The sequence below is a fragment of the Desmodus rotundus genome, chromosome 8 (assembly GCF_022682495.2).
Source record: "Desmodus rotundus isolate HL8 chromosome 8, HLdesRot8A.1, whole genome shotgun sequence".
NCBI classification, from domain to species: Eukaryota; Metazoa; Chordata; class Mammalia; order Chiroptera; family Phyllostomidae; genus Desmodus; species Desmodus rotundus.
The window spans coordinates 83786167-83804107 of record NC_071394.1 but is presented as its reverse complement, the minus strand read 5'-3'; the positions used below and the strand labels follow the sequence as shown (position 1 = coordinate 83804107).

At 39.0% G+C, this 17941-nt stretch overlaps 1 protein-coding gene across 6 annotated transcripts in view; it reads right to left on the bottom strand.

The window, feature by feature from the left end:
• FHIT (fragile histidine triad diadenosine triphosphatase) overlaps window positions 1-17941 on the bottom strand; it is a 1459166-nt gene that overhangs the window by 6621 nt on the left and 1434604 nt on the right. For all 6 annotated transcript variants that reach the window (XM_053929377.2, XM_045192109.3, XM_045192111.3 and 3 more), the window contains one exon: window positions 16865-16971. In XM_053929377.2, coding sequence (XP_053785352.1) covers window positions 16870-16971 — 102 coding nt within the window. In that variant the 3' untranslated portion in view covers window positions 16865-16869. The remainder of the gene's footprint in view (window positions 1-16864; window positions 16972-17941) is intronic.

Genomic DNA, 17941 nt, shown 5'->3' with positions numbered 1-17941 from the left:
TCTCTTGGATGGGAAGGAAAGGCCATCTGTCCAGAGCATCTGTCAGCCAATGCCTGTGCTAAGGTGGGGTGGGGGGTGAGGTGCAGTCTTACGTGTGGAAACCTCATTGTCTTCACTTCTGCTCCCTGAAGAAAATGTCACACCCCCACTTCACAGCTGAGAAAAGCTCACACAGTTAGCAAGTGCAGGACTGGAACCAGATCTGCTTCATTCCAGAGATCAACCTCTTCTCACAATTGCGCTGTCCAGTATGATAGCCACCAGCCATATATGGCTAATGAGCACTAAAAATGTGGCTAGCCTAAGTTGAGATGTACAGAAAGTGTAAAATATCTGCTAGGTTTCAATGACTTAATCTAGTAAAAGAATGTAAACTATCTCAATAGCTTTTTATATTTATGTAATATTTTATATTATAAATCTTTGTTATAAAGATATTGAAATAATATTTGGATATATTGGGTTAAAAACATATTATTAATATTAATTTAATCTGTGGTTAATGTGGCTTCTGGATAATCTAAATGACATGTGTGGCTGGCATGCTGTTCCCATCGGATGGTGCTGCTCGGTGATGACATCCTGGGGCTTGGTTCGGGATGAGCACGGAACGGCATTGGCCTGGGTTGTGGGGATGGGGTGGGCTGTACAAGTGTCTGAAGAGTTAATATAGTACTTATAAGCATGGGCTCTGGGTTCAAGGTAGGCTTATGACTATTCACTGTGTAACCTTAAGTTACTTTGCCTATCTGTGCCTTGGTTCCATCATCTACAAAATGGGAAAATAGTAGTATCTCCCTCACAGAATTGTTATGAGGACTAAACAAGACACAAATAAGGCACTTACTATAGTACCTGGCCCAGAGACAGGTCTAGACTCTAAAGAAATGTCAATTACTGCCACTTATTCATTTACTCAGCAAGGGTTTTTGAGTACTCTGACAGGCTAGGAGCTTTTCTAAGTTGGAAAGATGACGGCTCTGCCCTTGGACACTTCTTACTTGCTAGTGGAGGACAAAGACAAACCTATACTATGATGGTAGATAATGGTGAATACTATGAAGAAAAATTAGGCAAGTTTAAGGTATTTCAAGAAACAGGGCACTAATTTAGATGGCCTTTCTGAGCAAGTGACATTCGAGTCAAATGCTGAATAGGAGGAGGAAAGGAGAGAATTCCAGACCAAGGACAACAGGTGCCAGGGGCCCAGGTGGGAGCTGTTGGAAGTGATCTGCTAACAGCAAGTTAGCAGGAGGCTGGAAGTGAGAGTGTGGGGTGGAAATCATGGAAGATGAGTCTAGATTGTATCCTAGTCCTTTACTGTGGCCTATAAGTGATTAGATCCTGGCTGGCTTTCCAAAGCAGGGAGAAGGCTCATGATCAGGCTTCCCATTTAAAAGGCTCATAATCCTAGTGCATTTCCTACTACATATTATATATTTATAAATTATATATTAATATATATTTCCTTTTGAATGGTCTTTGGTGAATTTCAGGATATAGATATGTAATGTAATTTTAAAATACATACTCAACAGTTGACTATGATATTCTATATAAAGAAGTTATATTCTTAAATGTAGTATAATGAAAGCTTTCCCAGAACACATGGAGTTCTAACTTTTTACTGAAAATACTTTTCATTTATATTTTCACCACTGAGTCCTTTAAAGGATTGACAGAATTAAAATGAACCACACACAAGATCTTCCACCTTAAAAGAAAAAAAAACTGCCTCGACAGATACCAGATCCTTGTGAGGAGAGTAATAAAGCAAAACTTCGATGAGGATGTCAAAGGTAAATGCTGATTTACTACATTGGACATATTCCTTGTTCTACATTGTTAACTTTGAAGTCTGCAGGAGCCACAAGAGATATTGAATAAGAAAGAGGGTGGAGTTCTGAAAGCAGCCCAGAGCCCCACAGTGCCAAGACTGGCCAGTAGGTGAGAAGGCTTCCCTTTCTTACAGCTATGACTCCGGCTTATCACTTCTAATTAAAAAGTAATTCAAGCACTATCATGAGCTGTCAGTTCTTCAAAGCGAGACCACATCATCAGTCTGTAATGCCAACATTCTAAACTTTTTGTGGGCCTTGCTGCAACAAGATGTGGAGCTTTAGCCAAGGAAAACTGGGCAGAACACTTAATTACATTCAAAGTCACTTTGCCTGTCTTAAAGGGATGAACATGATCTGGTGGTTTTTATAGACCTTCTTGACCTAAAAATACCTGCTGGCAGAATGGGATCCTCAGTTGGGTTCTTTTAATGCTTTAATTATTATGTGATCTTTCATCTTACACACTGACTTGAACACTTTGAAAAATCTCTTAAATACGCGTTAAAATTGATGCTAATTTTATATCTCAGAGTGGCTCTTGGAAGGCATGTAATTGTGTGTGGGCATGGGGGTTTGATAAAACTGACACAAACTCAACTGCTTTATGGTGGGGTCGGGCAGAGAAACTAGTTTAGCCACAGCTACCACTGACATTGTACTGCTGGCTTGCACAGACTCACACACTTGCTTGTTCTTAAATCAGTCTTATTGTTTCAGATTCACCACCTGCTCCTCCAGTGTAAGGATGGACTTCAACTGTTGTCAGTGAGTGTTTGCTTAAAGCAGAATTTCCACAAATAGTTGGTGACTGAGTACTAGAATCTCAAGGTTAAAAATGTCCCCTAGGAGGCAAGCAGTCTATACCCATGTGGTAGCCATGACACTTGATGGCAAGTAAGGAAACCCCATTTCAAATGAGCCTCAGGAGAAAAGTGACTTACTGACCATTTAACTGTGAAGGATGAGCAGACATAGGAATTCATTCCTCTCTCTACCTTTTGTCTCCCTTCACTCTGGTCTTCCCCTTCATGAGACTTCTCCAAACGATGAGGAGAGTGACTGTCAGGAGCCTCAAGGCCATATTGCCCCTTCAAGGGCTTTTCTCTCTCTGCCCATATACCAAATGGTAGGGAAGAACTCTGGTTGAGAACCTTGCCCAGAACCATGGCCTGTGGATGAGACTGGCAGTTCCAAATTAAAATGTGTGCTACAGCCCATCCTATTTTCTGCTCAAATATCTCAATAATCTTCTAAATATTTTGAAATCCCAGAGCTAATTGCAGACTCTTGGTGAAAACCCCCTATCTCCAGAGGAAGCCCTAACTGAGAGGTCTTGAATGGAGCCCCTGGGAGTCCTCACTGATCCCAAGAATGCAACATCTAACGCATGATGGCCCTAAGTTGGTAAGCGATGATTCACTCATGTTCATCAAACGCAGTGTTAGCTTTCAGGCAAACATTCAGTCCCTGACTGATGCTTCATAGGGACACATGGGAGAGTGCTGTCTCTTCGGTTGCTAGTTTTAAGGAGTGGATAAAGTGATCTTCACAAGGCCCCCAACATGGGAATCACTAAATGCTTGGCCCTTTTCCCGAAGTTCATGAAGAAGCAAGAGTAAGCTTTATCTCGCACCCCAGTATTATTGTACAACTCTTGTCTTCAATTAGTGAGAGTTTAAGTAGGAAGGACATTTCTAAACAGAGACCCACCAATTTAGTGTAAAGGTAAATGTGGGCTCCAGAATCAGACTCCCTGGACTTGAACCCTGATTTTTGATGCATGTAACCTATGAGTCCTTGGGCTAGTCCCACCATGGCCTAAACCTCAGTTTCAACTTCTGAAAATCAGGACACTATGAGAGGGTTGTTGTGGAGTTTAATTGGAATAAAGGTTGTAAAGTGGTTGGTATTGCTTTCCTATAATAAGCTCTTCATTAGTGGTATCATTAAGAATCATTAATAACAAAGCATCCTGTCTGTATTGGTCTCTGTTACTCGGTTCTTGAAATAATCATCTGGCTGGCCAGTGTGGCTTGTTAAAGTCAGGGAGGATGGCTCAGAGGGGGAGAATCGACTCTCTGATGTCATAACAGTGTGTTTGTAAAGCTCATATGCAGTAATTATTCATTTTTTGTTTAAGCGTATTATGAAATAATTGAATATTCAGCCAGCAATTAGACTGCACATTAAAGTCAATCTCTTCCTTCCCTTTCTTTTGTCCTCAATTAAAAAAAAATCACTTATCTGATTTATTTTTAGTCCTTTTCATGGTGAAATATAACACATAGGAAAAAGTACAGAAGATTTATGGCTCACAGAATTAATAAAAAACAAACACATATGTTGTCACCACCCGTGGTAAGGACTAGAACACTGCCAGCCCCCTCCCACCATCCCACCCCACAGCCCCTTCCCAGTCACAACCCCCTTCCTGCCTCCCCCACCAAGGTAAACCATTGGGCTGACTTTATGGTGATTGTTTCCTTGCCTTCCCATATAATTTTATTCTCAAAATGAATATAGCTGTAAGCACTGTAATTTAGTTTTGCCTGGTTTGAACTTTACAGGAATGCAATCACACAGTATGTATTCTTTTGTGTGTTTCCATTGTTCCACATTCTTGCAAATGCTTGATATTGTCCATCTTTTAAAATGTTGAGTATTGTGTGTATACAGTGGTTTTTCATTGTGCTTTAAGTTTACATTTTCCTGATGACTAAAGATTATTGGCCATTATGATACTTCCTTTTTATGAAGTATCTGTTTAAATCCTTTCATATTTTCTGAAAGGATTTCATATTTTCTGAAATCTACTGAACTGTTGATTTTTTCTCATTGATTTGTAAGGTTATTTTTCTTTTTCTTAAAAAAAAATTATCTTCTGGATTCTGGCTTGTTGGATATATAGGTGACAAGTATCTTCTCCAATTCTATGTCTTGTCTTTTCTATTAATGGTGTCTTTTGATAGACAATATTTCTTAATTTGAATGTTGTTCATTTTATCAAACTTTTTTATGGTAATATTTTTTGTGCCCTATTAAAAAAGTCTTTCTCTATTGCCAGATCATGAAAATATTTTCCTATATTATCTTCTAAAAGTTTTACTGCTTTATACTTTACATGTTGAATCACAAGCCACCTGGAATTGACTTTTGCATGTGGAGTGAGGTATAGTTTCATCAGGTTTCTATTTGGAATCCTAGTTCCCAGAACCATTTGTGGAAAAGATTTTCCTTTCCCCAAGCACTCCATGGTGTTATTTTTAGCATAAATTGAGTGTTTATATATGCCTGGACCTGTTTCCAGACTTTCTATTTTGTCCTGTCAGTCTGCTTTATCCTTGTACCAGTACTGTGCTCTCTTAACTTCTATAGTCTTGTGATGATAAGTCAGTATTCTGTACAGTAAGCCCTCCTATGCTTCTATCTTGTTATTTTCATAGTCTCTGACTACATTTCCATGGGCATTTTGAAATCACCTTGTCAGTTTTCACCAAAAGAAGAATATTAAAAAAATCCATGGGGATTTTTATCTGAATTGCATTGAATTTATGTCAATTTGAGAAGAACTGAGACTTTGTAAAATTGAGTCATTCATCTCTCCATTTATGTGACTTCCCTTTAATGCCTTTTATTTTTTTATATTTTTTAATTTTTATTGTTATTCAATTACAGTTGTATGCCTTTTCTCCCCATACCTCCACCCCACCCCAGCCAAACCCACCTCCCTCCCCCACCTCCATCCTCCCCCTTGATTTTGTCCATGTGTCCTTTATAGTAGTTCCTGTAATCCCCTCTCCTCACTGTACCTTCCCCACTCCCCCATGGCTATTGTTAGATTGTTCTTAACTGCAATGTCTCTGGTTATATTTTGTTTGCTTTTTACTTCTGTTGATTATGTTCCAAATAAAGGTGAGATCATATGGTATTTGTCCCTCACCGTCTGGCTTATTTCACTTAGCATAATGCTCTCCAGTTCCATCCATGCTGTTGCAAAGGGTATAAGCTCCTTCTTTCTCTCTGCTGCATAGAATTCCATTGTGTAAATGTACCAGAGATTTTTGATCCACTCATTTGCTGATGGGCACTTAGGTTGCTTCCAGTGCTTGGCTATTGTAAATTGTGCTGCTATGAACATTGGGGTGCATAGGTTCTTTTGGATTGGTGTTTCAGGGTTCTTAGGGTATAATCCCAGCAGTGGAATTGCTGGGTCAAAGGGCAGTTCCATTTTTAGTTTTCTGAGGAAATTCCATACTGTTTTCCACGACTGCACTCCAGGAAGACAAACAACCCAATTAAAAAATGGGCAAAGGACTTAAACAGACACTTCTCCAAGGAAGACATACAGGGGGCCCAGAGACATATGAAAAGATGCTCAGCATCACTAGCCATCAGAGAGATGCAAATTAAAACCCCAATGAGGTACCATCTCACACCAGTCAGAGTGGCCAACATAAACAAATCAACAAACAAATGTTGGAGAGGGTGCGGAGAAAAGGGAACCCTAGTGCACTGTTGGTAGAAATGTAGACTGTGGAAAACAGTATGGAAATGCCACTGTGGAAAACTATGGAATTTCCTTTAATGCCTTTTAATGACATTTTGTAGTTTTCTGCCTCGAACCTTACATATCTTTATTTTTAAGTATTTGATTTCTGATGTTAAATAAGCTAACTTTACTTGTTTCATTTTCTAAGTGGTTGGCTGTTGTGAACTGAATTTTTGTGTCCCCCAGAGTTCATGTGTTGAAAGCCTAACTCCCAATGCGATAGTAACATGAGGTCTTTGGGTGGTAACTAGGTTTGGATGGGGCCATGAGGGTAGAGCCCCTGTGATGGTATTATCGTCCTCACAAAAAGAGAGCGACTAAAGAGCGCTCTCCTCCATGGGAAGACATGGTGAGAAGGCAGCTGTCTACAGTTCAGGAAGAGGCATCATGAGAAGCAGAGCAAGCAGGAACCCTGATTTTGAATTTTCAGCATTAAGAACTGTGAGAAATACATGCCTGTTGTTTAAGCCACTCAGTATATGGTATTTTGTTGGAAGCCTGTGCTGACTAATACAGTGACTGATTCAGAGAAATTTAAAATTTACATCTACTGATCTTATATTCAGAGGCCTTGCTAAGTTTACTGATTAGTTCTAATTGGTTCTCAGTAGATTGAGTTGTCTGCATTCTTCATATTGTCTACAAATAATGACAGCTGTATTTCTTCCTCTTTAATACTCTGTTCTTGACTTACTGTATGAGCTAAGACCCTGAGTACATTGTAAAATAGCAGTGCAAATAGCAAATATTATTTGATTTATAATCGCAGATAAATATTTTTCAACATTATACCTTTAGGTATAAATTCCCTTCTAATTCTAATTTTCCTAGAACTTTTATATTTATTAAGTTGGATATTGAACTTGATCATTTATTTCTGCATCTACTTAAATGATCCTGTGATTTTCTCCTCTATTGTCTGGTGAAAGACATTACTTGATATATATGAAGCTGACATTGCATTGGTCATAATGTATTATCCCTTTCATGTGTATACACATGCACACAAATAACCTATTTATCTATCTGATATCTTTTAGGATTTTGGCATCTGTGTTTCCATGTACAATTAGTCTGTAGATTTCTTTTCTGTTATGTTCTTGTCAGGTTCATATGCAAGGCAATTCACACAAAAAATGAGAAGGGGAAGAGTTGTTTTTTTTGCCTCTTCTCTTGCATAAATTGTTCCATAGACATAAGATTCTCATTGAGAATTTTATTCTTGGTAATATTCTTATTTTTTTGTTAATTGTATGGTAGAATTCCCTATAAAGCTATCTGAGTCTGACCTATTCTTTGTGGGAAGGATATTAATTTAGGAGTGAGTTCTTTAATAGACATCAAATTATTTATAGTTTCTATTTTACTTTGTGTCAGTTTGGGGAAACTGTATATTTTATAGAAATTTAATTACAAATTTCAAATTTATTAGTCTAAAATTTTTTGTTATGTGTTCTTCTTTTTAATGACTGCAATGTCCAGAAAGATGTTTAACATATTAATTGTACCTTTTATTTCCTTCCAATAAATGTGCATAAGTCATAACTTAAATTTTCTCTAAACACATCTTTAGTTGCATTCTCAAATTTTAGTTTTTTACATTCAGTTCAAAATTTTTTCTAATATCCTTTGACTTCTTGTTTAGTATGCCTTTTGAATGAGTCTGATGGCAGTGAATTATGTCACATTTTGTCAGAACATATGCTTATTTCACCTTCATTAAACAAGAATATGTTGACTGGGTATGGAAATCTAGGTTGGCAGTTACATTCCTTCAGTTCTTTAACGATGTCATTCCATGGTCTTCTCATTTTCCTTGTTTTTTGTTGTCTCAGGTCTAATTATTACTCCTTTGAAAGTAAGGATTTTTTCCCCCACTATTAAATCTAGGAACTTTACTCGTTGCCTTTTATTTTCTGCAGTTCTATCAATGATGTATCTCATTCTAGGTTGTAAATCCCTGTTCTGCATTCGCTATGTTCTTGAATTTTTCGATTGGTGCTTTTGACAGTTTATTCATTCATTAGGTTATTTTTCAGTTATAGAATTTGTTTGTTTTTTGTTAACAACATCTGTCTTTTTTATATATTCTAGCTCTCTGCTGAATTTTTTTAATCTTGTCTTTTCCATCCAGAAACAAAATAAACATAGTTATTATAATGGCTATATCTTATCACTTCAATTTTAGGTACCCTGTGATTCTACTCTTATTTGTGTTGACTTATCTCTTCATAAGCTGTGGTGTGTGTGTATATATACACTCCTGTACTGGGCATTCTATTTGAAAAAATTTTTGTGGAAATAATTTAAGATCTTTGATGGTATTATTTTCTTTCAAAGATGATTTTTGTTTTTGCTTCTTCCAGAAACTTAATGGGACTAGCAATTTTGGATCACCTTAATTCAGTTCCTGGGACTAAGACTTTCTCAATTGCCAGATGATTTGTAACTGGGCTGCAGTTGGTACCAGGGCTGGCTTACATCTGGTTCATTATTTTTCCAAGGGTATCACTTTTTCAGATCTTTGTATTCCCACCCAGGTGGCAACCCAGCTTTTATTGGTTTAGTTCTGTCCGCCTCTCCGGCACTCACAAATTATTGTACCTCAGGGAAAATGATTTCCCTGAGTTCTTCTCTGTCTCTGGATTTTGACCTTGTTACATTTAACAGATGGGTTTTTTATTATTATTATTATATTCTGTAGTTTTTCCAGTTGAAAAGAGTGGGAAGTTTGATTCAAATTATTTGGTCTGTTAGTAATAGGGGCAGGAGTCACTCTTTTCTGGTTGTCTGAAAACATCCTGCTCTACAGGTTTTATTCTTTAATTACTGTTTAAACTGATTTCTCATGATCTGAATATTTACATAATTTATCATCTTTAAAATATAATATACCTTATAGAGAAAATAATAAATCTACATATTAACATAGCTAATGGACTCTCACAGGCTTCACTGCTCAGCATTCACAATAAATCAGAGGTAGCAGAACATACCGAAATGTTTCTTGGATCCTCAGAGAAATTTAAACCCAGAAGAAGCAGAATTCAGAGCTGCTTTTGCTAGTGCATTTCCTATCCATTGTTTTGTGTTATCCTTATAATAACCCTACAATAAAATGTTTTTCATTGTAGTAATTTAGAGATAGGAGAAGTGAGGTACAAAAGAGTGATGTGTCCAAGTTCAAAGAATGAGTTTAGTGGCAATGTTGATGGGGAGCCACTTTAAATTATTACAAAAAACATTTCCACTGAGAGGAGAAAACAAAATGACAGACAATCCAGACATCATTATCAGGAGATCCCAGAATGTTTATACTTTCATTTTGTGCTTAGAACAAGTGATTGAAAAGTAGATTTCTTTTTTGGCAGGGGACATAATTTTTATAAAACTATAATGTTCACCTTACCACTCTTCCTTTTTACAAAGCACATTCTAGAAAGACAGTCATTTGTTCTAGTGGGGGGCACATCACTTGCCGTATGATATATTCTCTTCATTCCAGATTCTTTAAAGAATCTCTAGTAGGGGAAACAAAGTTTGCCTTGTAATCAAGTTTCAAAATGTTAAAAATGAACAAAATAGGCCTGCTCACTGGGGCCTAGGGAGGGCACAGAGAGTGCTGCAGGCCCTCATTCCCTAAAGCAGTTAGGTGCAAGGAAGAGAAGGCATGTTCCCAGGATGGCTTCCCAGTCCTCTCTTCTCCTGTCCTTGTATAGCTCCTCTTCAAAGAACATGTTGCGTCTCACTTATCCATGAAGAGAAAAAGAAGGGAAAGAGGAAGAAGCAAAGGCACATTACACAGAATTGGGCTGGCATTTAATTTTACTAATGCCATTTGAACAAGCAGTTCCAATGGGACATTTTAATTGTCTAAATATTCTCTCCTTAGTCCCTACTCTCTCTTCCCTCCAGTTTTTGGACTTTATTTTGATAATTACGACACTGGAGTTAAATTCTCCATTGCCCACCATTCACGAAAAATCAGAGGTAGTAGAACATACTATGGTATCTGGGTCCTCAGGGAAGTATTAAAACCAGAAGAAGTATAATTTAGAGCTGCTTTTTCTAAGTGTTTCTGGATTGACTGACGAAGTGCCCACAAGATAACGTGCTGGATGCCTGTGGAATGTCAAAACAATGCAGCACTGACGTGAGAGGCGCTGAAGGACATTTTAGGCAGAGAATGGAGTGAACTGCATAGATAGTAGCTAGTATTAAAGGACAGGTTGCAGATTATTAAGGTGAATTTTTATAACCTTTCTTTATAGAAACTTCCCACGATCTCTAGGAGAGCCTTTTTTCCTCATGCTTCTTTGTGGCAGAGACAAGGACAAAGAGAGAAAAGTAATAGGAAAGGACAACACAGAGTGGAGAGAACCAAGTCGAGAAAGAAAAAAGTCTTGGGAGTGGGTAGATATTTTTAGGGCTTTTTAAAATCATATGAAAGTATGCAGATTGATGTGTAATAATAAATTATTGGTTTCTGGAGATGAGATGAGGATGAAGAAGAAGGTGATGATGGTGATGATTATTTCATTATCATTTTGCATGATTCAAGTAAAGCTTAGAAGTCTTAAAAATTATTTTTGGTATTTGGATTACACTGGTATGAACAGGATTCTGTGCTGATGGATTATGTAGTCCTAAATTCGTAAGGGTTAGAATTAATCATAAGAAACTGGTCATTTCTACAACAAGTTAAACTAAATCTCAACAGAACAGTTCTGTATATTCTTTAGCCATTGGTGGCCTGTGGTAATCTTTTGCCAGAACTATTGGGTACATGTTAAAGAAACCTGGGTCTTGAGAAAACATTTTTAAAATAATCAAACTAACCTCACCACCCCCCCAAAAAAAAACATTTTGGAGCAAACCATAGAATGTTTATTAAAGACAGGTTTATAACTTATAACTAGATGGTTATTCTTTTGGGCTATCATGAAATAATTCATTTAGTGGGACATTAGATTTCATTATTTCTAATGTCTCTATAATTCTATAGTTTATAATTCCCAATTTAGGCTATAGGGACTTGATTTATATTTCTCTAATCCAAATAATTGAGTCTGTAATTCCTTGCCCCTGGAATTTGGTTCCATAAACATAGTCTACACAATATGAGAAGAGACAGCACGATCCTGTAGCAACATGAACAGGAGTGTTTAAGATGATGGGCCCTTTTTCTGGTAAAGAGCTTTTGAACATACTGAAGTATCATTGGCCTTAAACAAGGAATCTTCTCTTGTACTTCAGGCTGAAGAAAACTTTTTATCATATCAATTTGGGGGTGGCTGAAAGAGTGTTGGCAGACACTTTCACTGGTATTGATGATAACTCCATGTGGGGTTTACCTAGTCAATTTAGGATTGAACTCCTGGAGGAAATGTAGTTAACCCTTTCCCTCTCTGGAGAAAACATGAGTAGTACTGTGATCTAACCCCTGGGGTCTTCTAATTACAGGCTGCTGGGCTGAGAACAGACCCTCTCTGAGAAGGCTGGAAATTTTTTCAGGCTTGTAGGATAGATTTTAATAGTTATAATTCAGTGACCAGAACACACACTCACTAAGCAAACCTGTTCTTTCTTGTCTACCTCAACTGGCCATGACTATGATATGTGTGGTCCAGTGGCTGAAATCATGGTGATTTTTCAAAAATGCCAGTGTCAAAATTTTGCCTTGACAGTATATCTGTAACTACTAATAATGCTGTTTTGGGCTGACTCAGTTGCTTTGAAATTGCAAGGCTCTGTTATGAGTAAATAAGAGGCAACCAATTATCTGTAAACTAACGGGCAAGTACAGAGGAGAGTTTGATGAATTACAAATAAACTCTGCTGACACAACAGAGCATGGAAACCTGCCCTGCTCTGACTTTCTTTCAGAGTTGGGGGCGATGCTTGCATATTTTACAAACAACACACCCCACTCACTTCCAACATGGTGTGGGGATGGGGACAGGGAGATGATAAAATCATCCCTCACTAGTAGTGCACATGTCATTGCTTTAAAATTAACTAGGAAGTGTAACATGAATGTGTAGGGGCAGCAAAACCAAGTATTAGTACCTAAAAATGATTATGTTCCAAGAAGGATGCAAGATTAGGTAAGGAATGCAGACCCTCCTCTCGACTCAGCCCAGTGTGTGGGGAGGCAATGCATAAATTTACCTAAGCAGGAGACAGATGTTGAATTATGGAACCAAAGGGTTACCAGCCTCATCAGGGATCTGTCAGGTGGAGGATGTGACAACTGCAGCTTCATTCAGCAACCTTAGAAGGTTGTCTTTTCCTGTGCATGGTGAAGGTAATGTCTATTTTCCTCTCTACTATGTTTAAAAAACTGCAATTCAAACTAATTTTCTGTTAGGCAAGGGTTTCAGAGAGCAGCCAAAACATCATTATATGGCATGATCAAGAGAATTATTCTACACAACTAACCTAACGTTGATGTCCTAATGGCTTCAAGAGGCTGAGGAGACAGTTGGTAGTTTTGGAATGTTTCCCTTTATGATCCTGTGGCAGTTTTGTCATCAGAGGATTGATCTGGGATCATACATGAAGATAGAGAACAGGGTTTGCTGCTGAGTGGTTTGCTAGGTATTTCCATACCAAACATTCACCAGAGAGCAGCTTTTTGCCTATTATACTCCATTTTCCTATATAGGGCATCTCCATAGGTTTGAACACTCTACTTTGCAACATGCTTGTATTTAAGGATGATTAATGGCAAATTAAGTGTTAAGGTCCCGCCCTTAACACTTGGACTCCCAGAAGAAGGGGTGATTGCAAACAGATCCAATCAGCCTAGAGACTGAGTGTGTCCATGTGAGGCCGCGGGGCATGGTGCAGGCCTTCCCACTTGGTGTCCTCAGCCAGGTACAAGAGTGTGGCCTCTGATCCCTAGGGAAGGTGACTCTGGTTTTTCCGCATGTTTCTTATCTTTCCCCACATGCCCGGTGAGAGATTTAGGGAGCTCTGACTTAGGGGCTGGAGCAGGTCTGGAGTCAGCTTACTCTGGCTTTGAATTCTGGCCTCCACTGCTGTTTGCCAAAGACAGGCACCATTTGCCTGTTTAAGATAATTTTAGGTGATCTACACTGAATCCTTCTATAGAGTATTCTCTTTTAATCCTTTTGAATAAGTCAAATGGAGAGTCTCACTTTGGTGCTGGAATGAAATGGCTCTCTAAGGACGCCCAACCTCTGTTTAACAAAGATAGAAAGAACCCCGGTCTGGACAGCTACAGACGAGCAACTATGCAGAGCTGAAATTCATCAGCATTGTTTTTCTCTTATATTTGTTTTCATGTTTAACTTCTAATTACAGTAATACTTGTTTTTCATTGAGTATATGATATAAAGCTTAAGATAAATTAACTGAAATTTAAAAAGTTAATCAGGTAAATAATAAGTAAACAATATGCTGGGTTATACACAAAATGAGAAAAATTATGACAAAATTGGAATGGATGAGATTTGGGAGACACTGTACTCATCCAAGACCATATTACTTGGGCACATGGTCAGATGTGGCAGAAAAGAGGGTGGGTAGTCTCAGCAGGGTCTGGAACAACGTGTAAGTGAGTGAAGGCAGGGGGTGCAAGCTCAGGCCCATTTTGACTCCTGAGACCTGGATGTAACGTGGCTGAGAAGGCAGGTGCTGGGAGTGTGGCATTAGCAAGACTGGTAAAGAAGTCCAGCAGGGGAGGAAGAGGAAATTCCTCAGAGTGAAGCCAGGGAGGCCAGCAGACCAGGTGAAGAAGAAAAGAAAATGTTTGGAGGGGTCCAGGGAGCTGGGGTAGGGAGGCGCTGCTGGCTGAAGTGAGCTCTTTCAGTGAGGTGGGCAGTACGAAACCTAGGAGAATGGCCTTTGGGATTGGACTGCCTGGGTTCAAATCTGAGCTCCATCACTTACAAACCATTTACCTTGGAGTAAAACTTAACATCACCAAGTCTCAGTTTTCTTATCACCTGTCAGATGGATAATAATAGAAACTATGTCTTGTACATCTCGGTAACACTGGCTATTGCCAATGTTAAGGCTTAGCCCCAGCATATATGCCTTTGCACATGTTGTGAATCATGCAGTGTTGCAGAGTGAGCCCCATCAAAGTCTTTAAACTGGCTCTGCCTGAGGCTGACTGCCCACTGAGAGTACAATTAGGAAGCCCAGAGACCAAGTTCATCCATATGTCAGACAAACAATGAATAGGTATGTCCAAATATTGCATGGCAGCCCCATTTATTGAAAAATTTCAGAAGTTTCATTAACTGTTTAACACTGTATAAACATTTTGTGTATAGACGCATTTTCAAAAGAGGTAGGTGTCAAAGGACCAGGTGAACCCAATGAATAGATTCCTGAACAGAACATTTCCTTTCCCCTTTGGCTGTAAAGAGAGGTATATTTAGTCCCATTATACAACAGAAATGATGATGCTTTTAGAGAAATCTTAGGACCCTAAATTTAAGTCCTTCACCTCAAATTACTAGTGTACTGTTGGGCAACCCACATTGCCCGTTCTGGTCTCAGCTCCCACATCTGACTGTCTGACTGCTTAGGAAGCTAAGGGTGATTTATTTGGTCTGTAAACTAAAGCCCTTAAAAAGAAAAATTCATGTTAGTTCATTTAAAACCTTACAGGCACTGTGCAATAGATTGTATAACAAGTTAAGGTAACTGCCTTTCTGGCAAGATGTATAAGACATGTTGATTTACCTGGTAGGCAGGAGACAGCAGGCCTCAAGGCAAGACAGAAGCAAAACAGACAAGGCATCCTGGCAACTCGGGTGAAAAGTTTAAATCCTCTTAAAGTGTCTAGAAAGTACTTTGTAAGACAAAACCCTACAATTCAGCAAGCCTCAGGGAAGGCCTAGAGCTTTCTAGCCTCTGCCTGAAAGTATCTGTTACATAAGAAACCCAGGCAGAAAAACCTTCAGCTGAGGAAGCTGAGCCTGAAGAATGGTGACCCCATTTGGACAGGACATTCGAACGACACACTAGATTTCAGAATAGGCATGGAAAGAGGATTGCAGTCATGCCCTTAGGCCTATGTTCTCAGGTAAAGTAGCTTGATCCTTAAAAGAAAAAAAGAAAGAAATGAGAAAGTGAACGGGGTAAAAATAAAACATCAAAGACAGCAGCTGCTAGCACCATATATGTCCCTTCAGGCAATTGAGTGCTGAGCTGACAAACTAGTGACAGGGGCAGATGAAATAAACTTTCTAGAATTCACGAGGATGGGGGAAAAACATACTTGTACCATAATGAAGGAGAGGTGGTGACTACTGGGGCTTTAAGTAATGAGAATGCTTTGAAAAAGCAGGTTGGGGGGAGAGGCTATCAAATGCACATCTACTTTAAACTAACTGAAAAGGGCTTACATTTCAGAGTAAAAAGGAAACACAGTGAATGTGTTTTGTAGCCAAAAATCTGAATCACTAAGTGGTTGATACAGTTTTATATAATTCAGTCGCTACTAGTATGTGTTCACTAATTGTGTTTTAATTTAGTATCTGATCTATTGCAGCAGTTTATAGTATAAACACATTTACACAGGCCAGATGAAGAAGACAATTCTAAGGAGGAAAATAAACTATTCAGAGCAGAGGCTCCTTACCGGGGGGTGCATAATTCCTAAGGAGGTTTAGTAACAGGGGCGCCAGAAAAAATACAGGATTTCCAGTTAAATTTGAATTTCAGATAAACAACAAGTAAATTTTTTCACCTAGGTTCATCCCAATATTTCATGGCAACCCTATTAATAAATTTCAGGAGACTCGTGAACCCCTTGACATTGTATACAAATTTGGTGTGTATATATATTCTGAAAAGGAGGATGGCTATAACTTTCCACCAGCATCTTAAATCTGTGATTCCCAATAATTAAACATCATTAGTGAAAATAAATTATTCATTCTCACCTTGACCTTTTCCTGTATCCTGAGCTTCCTAGCAGCCAAAGCTAAAGGGAAACACAAAGGGTAACTTTCCAAATAGCAGCTGGGGAGCAGAGGCCCAAAGTGAAAGGTGAGCTGGCCTTGGCATGGCCAACCTGGCCTGCAGGTAGCGAGAGCCGGTTCACAGCACCTTGCAAACTCACAGAGGAAGTGTGGGAGTTGAGCCTAAGGATGATGTGACTCCCTTAAAGGACTTCAACCTCTGAAACAATCAGGTTTAGGTCACAAACTATCCAGTTTTGTGAAAACTGGATTGAAGAAGAGCAGTATCAGAGAGGAGGAGACAGATGAGAGGTGACAATGGTCTGGGGTGGGCTGGAAGGAGTGAACAGACAGGGAGGAAGAGGGGACTCGCATGTTGGAATAAGGCCTCGGGAATCAAGGTTTTCTCCACTCTGGCTTTTATATCTTTGAAGCCACCACCCTAGACTGTTGGTGCAGCTGCTTTTCTACACCCCCAACCTGGGCAGGGAGCCCCTTTCCTGAGCCCCATGAGGGAGTGGAGTCTTCACCTGTGTCACTGAAAGTAGGCCCGCAGTGCAGCGGCTTCTGCTGCCATTTCCTCCTCCGATCTCCACAAGGTTGGGGAGTCCTCCTCCTCTTTGTCATGTTTCTGGAGCTTTGGAGAAAAGAGAACAGAATGCATTCATTAATGGGTCCTTGGGATCTCCTTGAACAACTATTGTGTGGTAGCTGAACACAATTCGCAAATCAGAGGCTGGGAAGTGGGTGTCTTTTAATCGCATTAATTGCTAGTTGCCCAAATTTGAACATGGAGTGATTTCATGTATAAAATTATATTTCCATTGTTTGCAATAAAATAACCACATTAGGCTATGCTGTGGCCCGTTTGCTGCTTGTAATTGTCTGCTGAGGGGAGGAGAGGGGGTAACAAATTGAGGGGGCACCCTGCCATGTACCCAACTCTCTAATCTCCGGCTTCAGCCACCATCATTCACTTATTTCACTTAGCAGACACTAATGGCATGGAGCGTGCTGCCTGCCCATGGTCCTCTGAGCTGGCCCTCTGAGCTGGCCTGGGGTTTGCCTACCACTCTTTTTGGCTTATCCCATCTTATATGAGCTCTGAGCAGTTTTGTTCAGTGAACCAAAATAGCCAAAGCACATTTACGATGATAATACAAAGGCCGTGAGTACTGAGTGGGAAAGAAGAGTGTACCCATTAAAAGAGGCTTCAAGCAGGCCAACAGTAAAATAATTAAATTAGGAAACATCAAAATATTAGCAATTGGTCTTAGTTGAATCATTTAAAAATCCTCTTAGATACCCATATTTCTTTTTAAAATATCTTTTATATATATCAGATTTACATATAGAGTGAATAAAATTTCAATTCTTTCAAAGACAGGATATTTTCAGAACTCTCCATTAGAAGAGCTCAAATTTCCCCTTAATCTCCTATTGCAATTCAGTTTTATTAACTAAATTTGTTATTCCTGTGTGAGGCTCTATATACTGTAAATGCTGAAAATATAACTTCTCCATAGGATGCACAGTGTAGTATTTTGTGTTAAGCCATTTGAGGAGATTAAGGCAAACAATTTAATAGCACCAAAGATGGTTAGTAT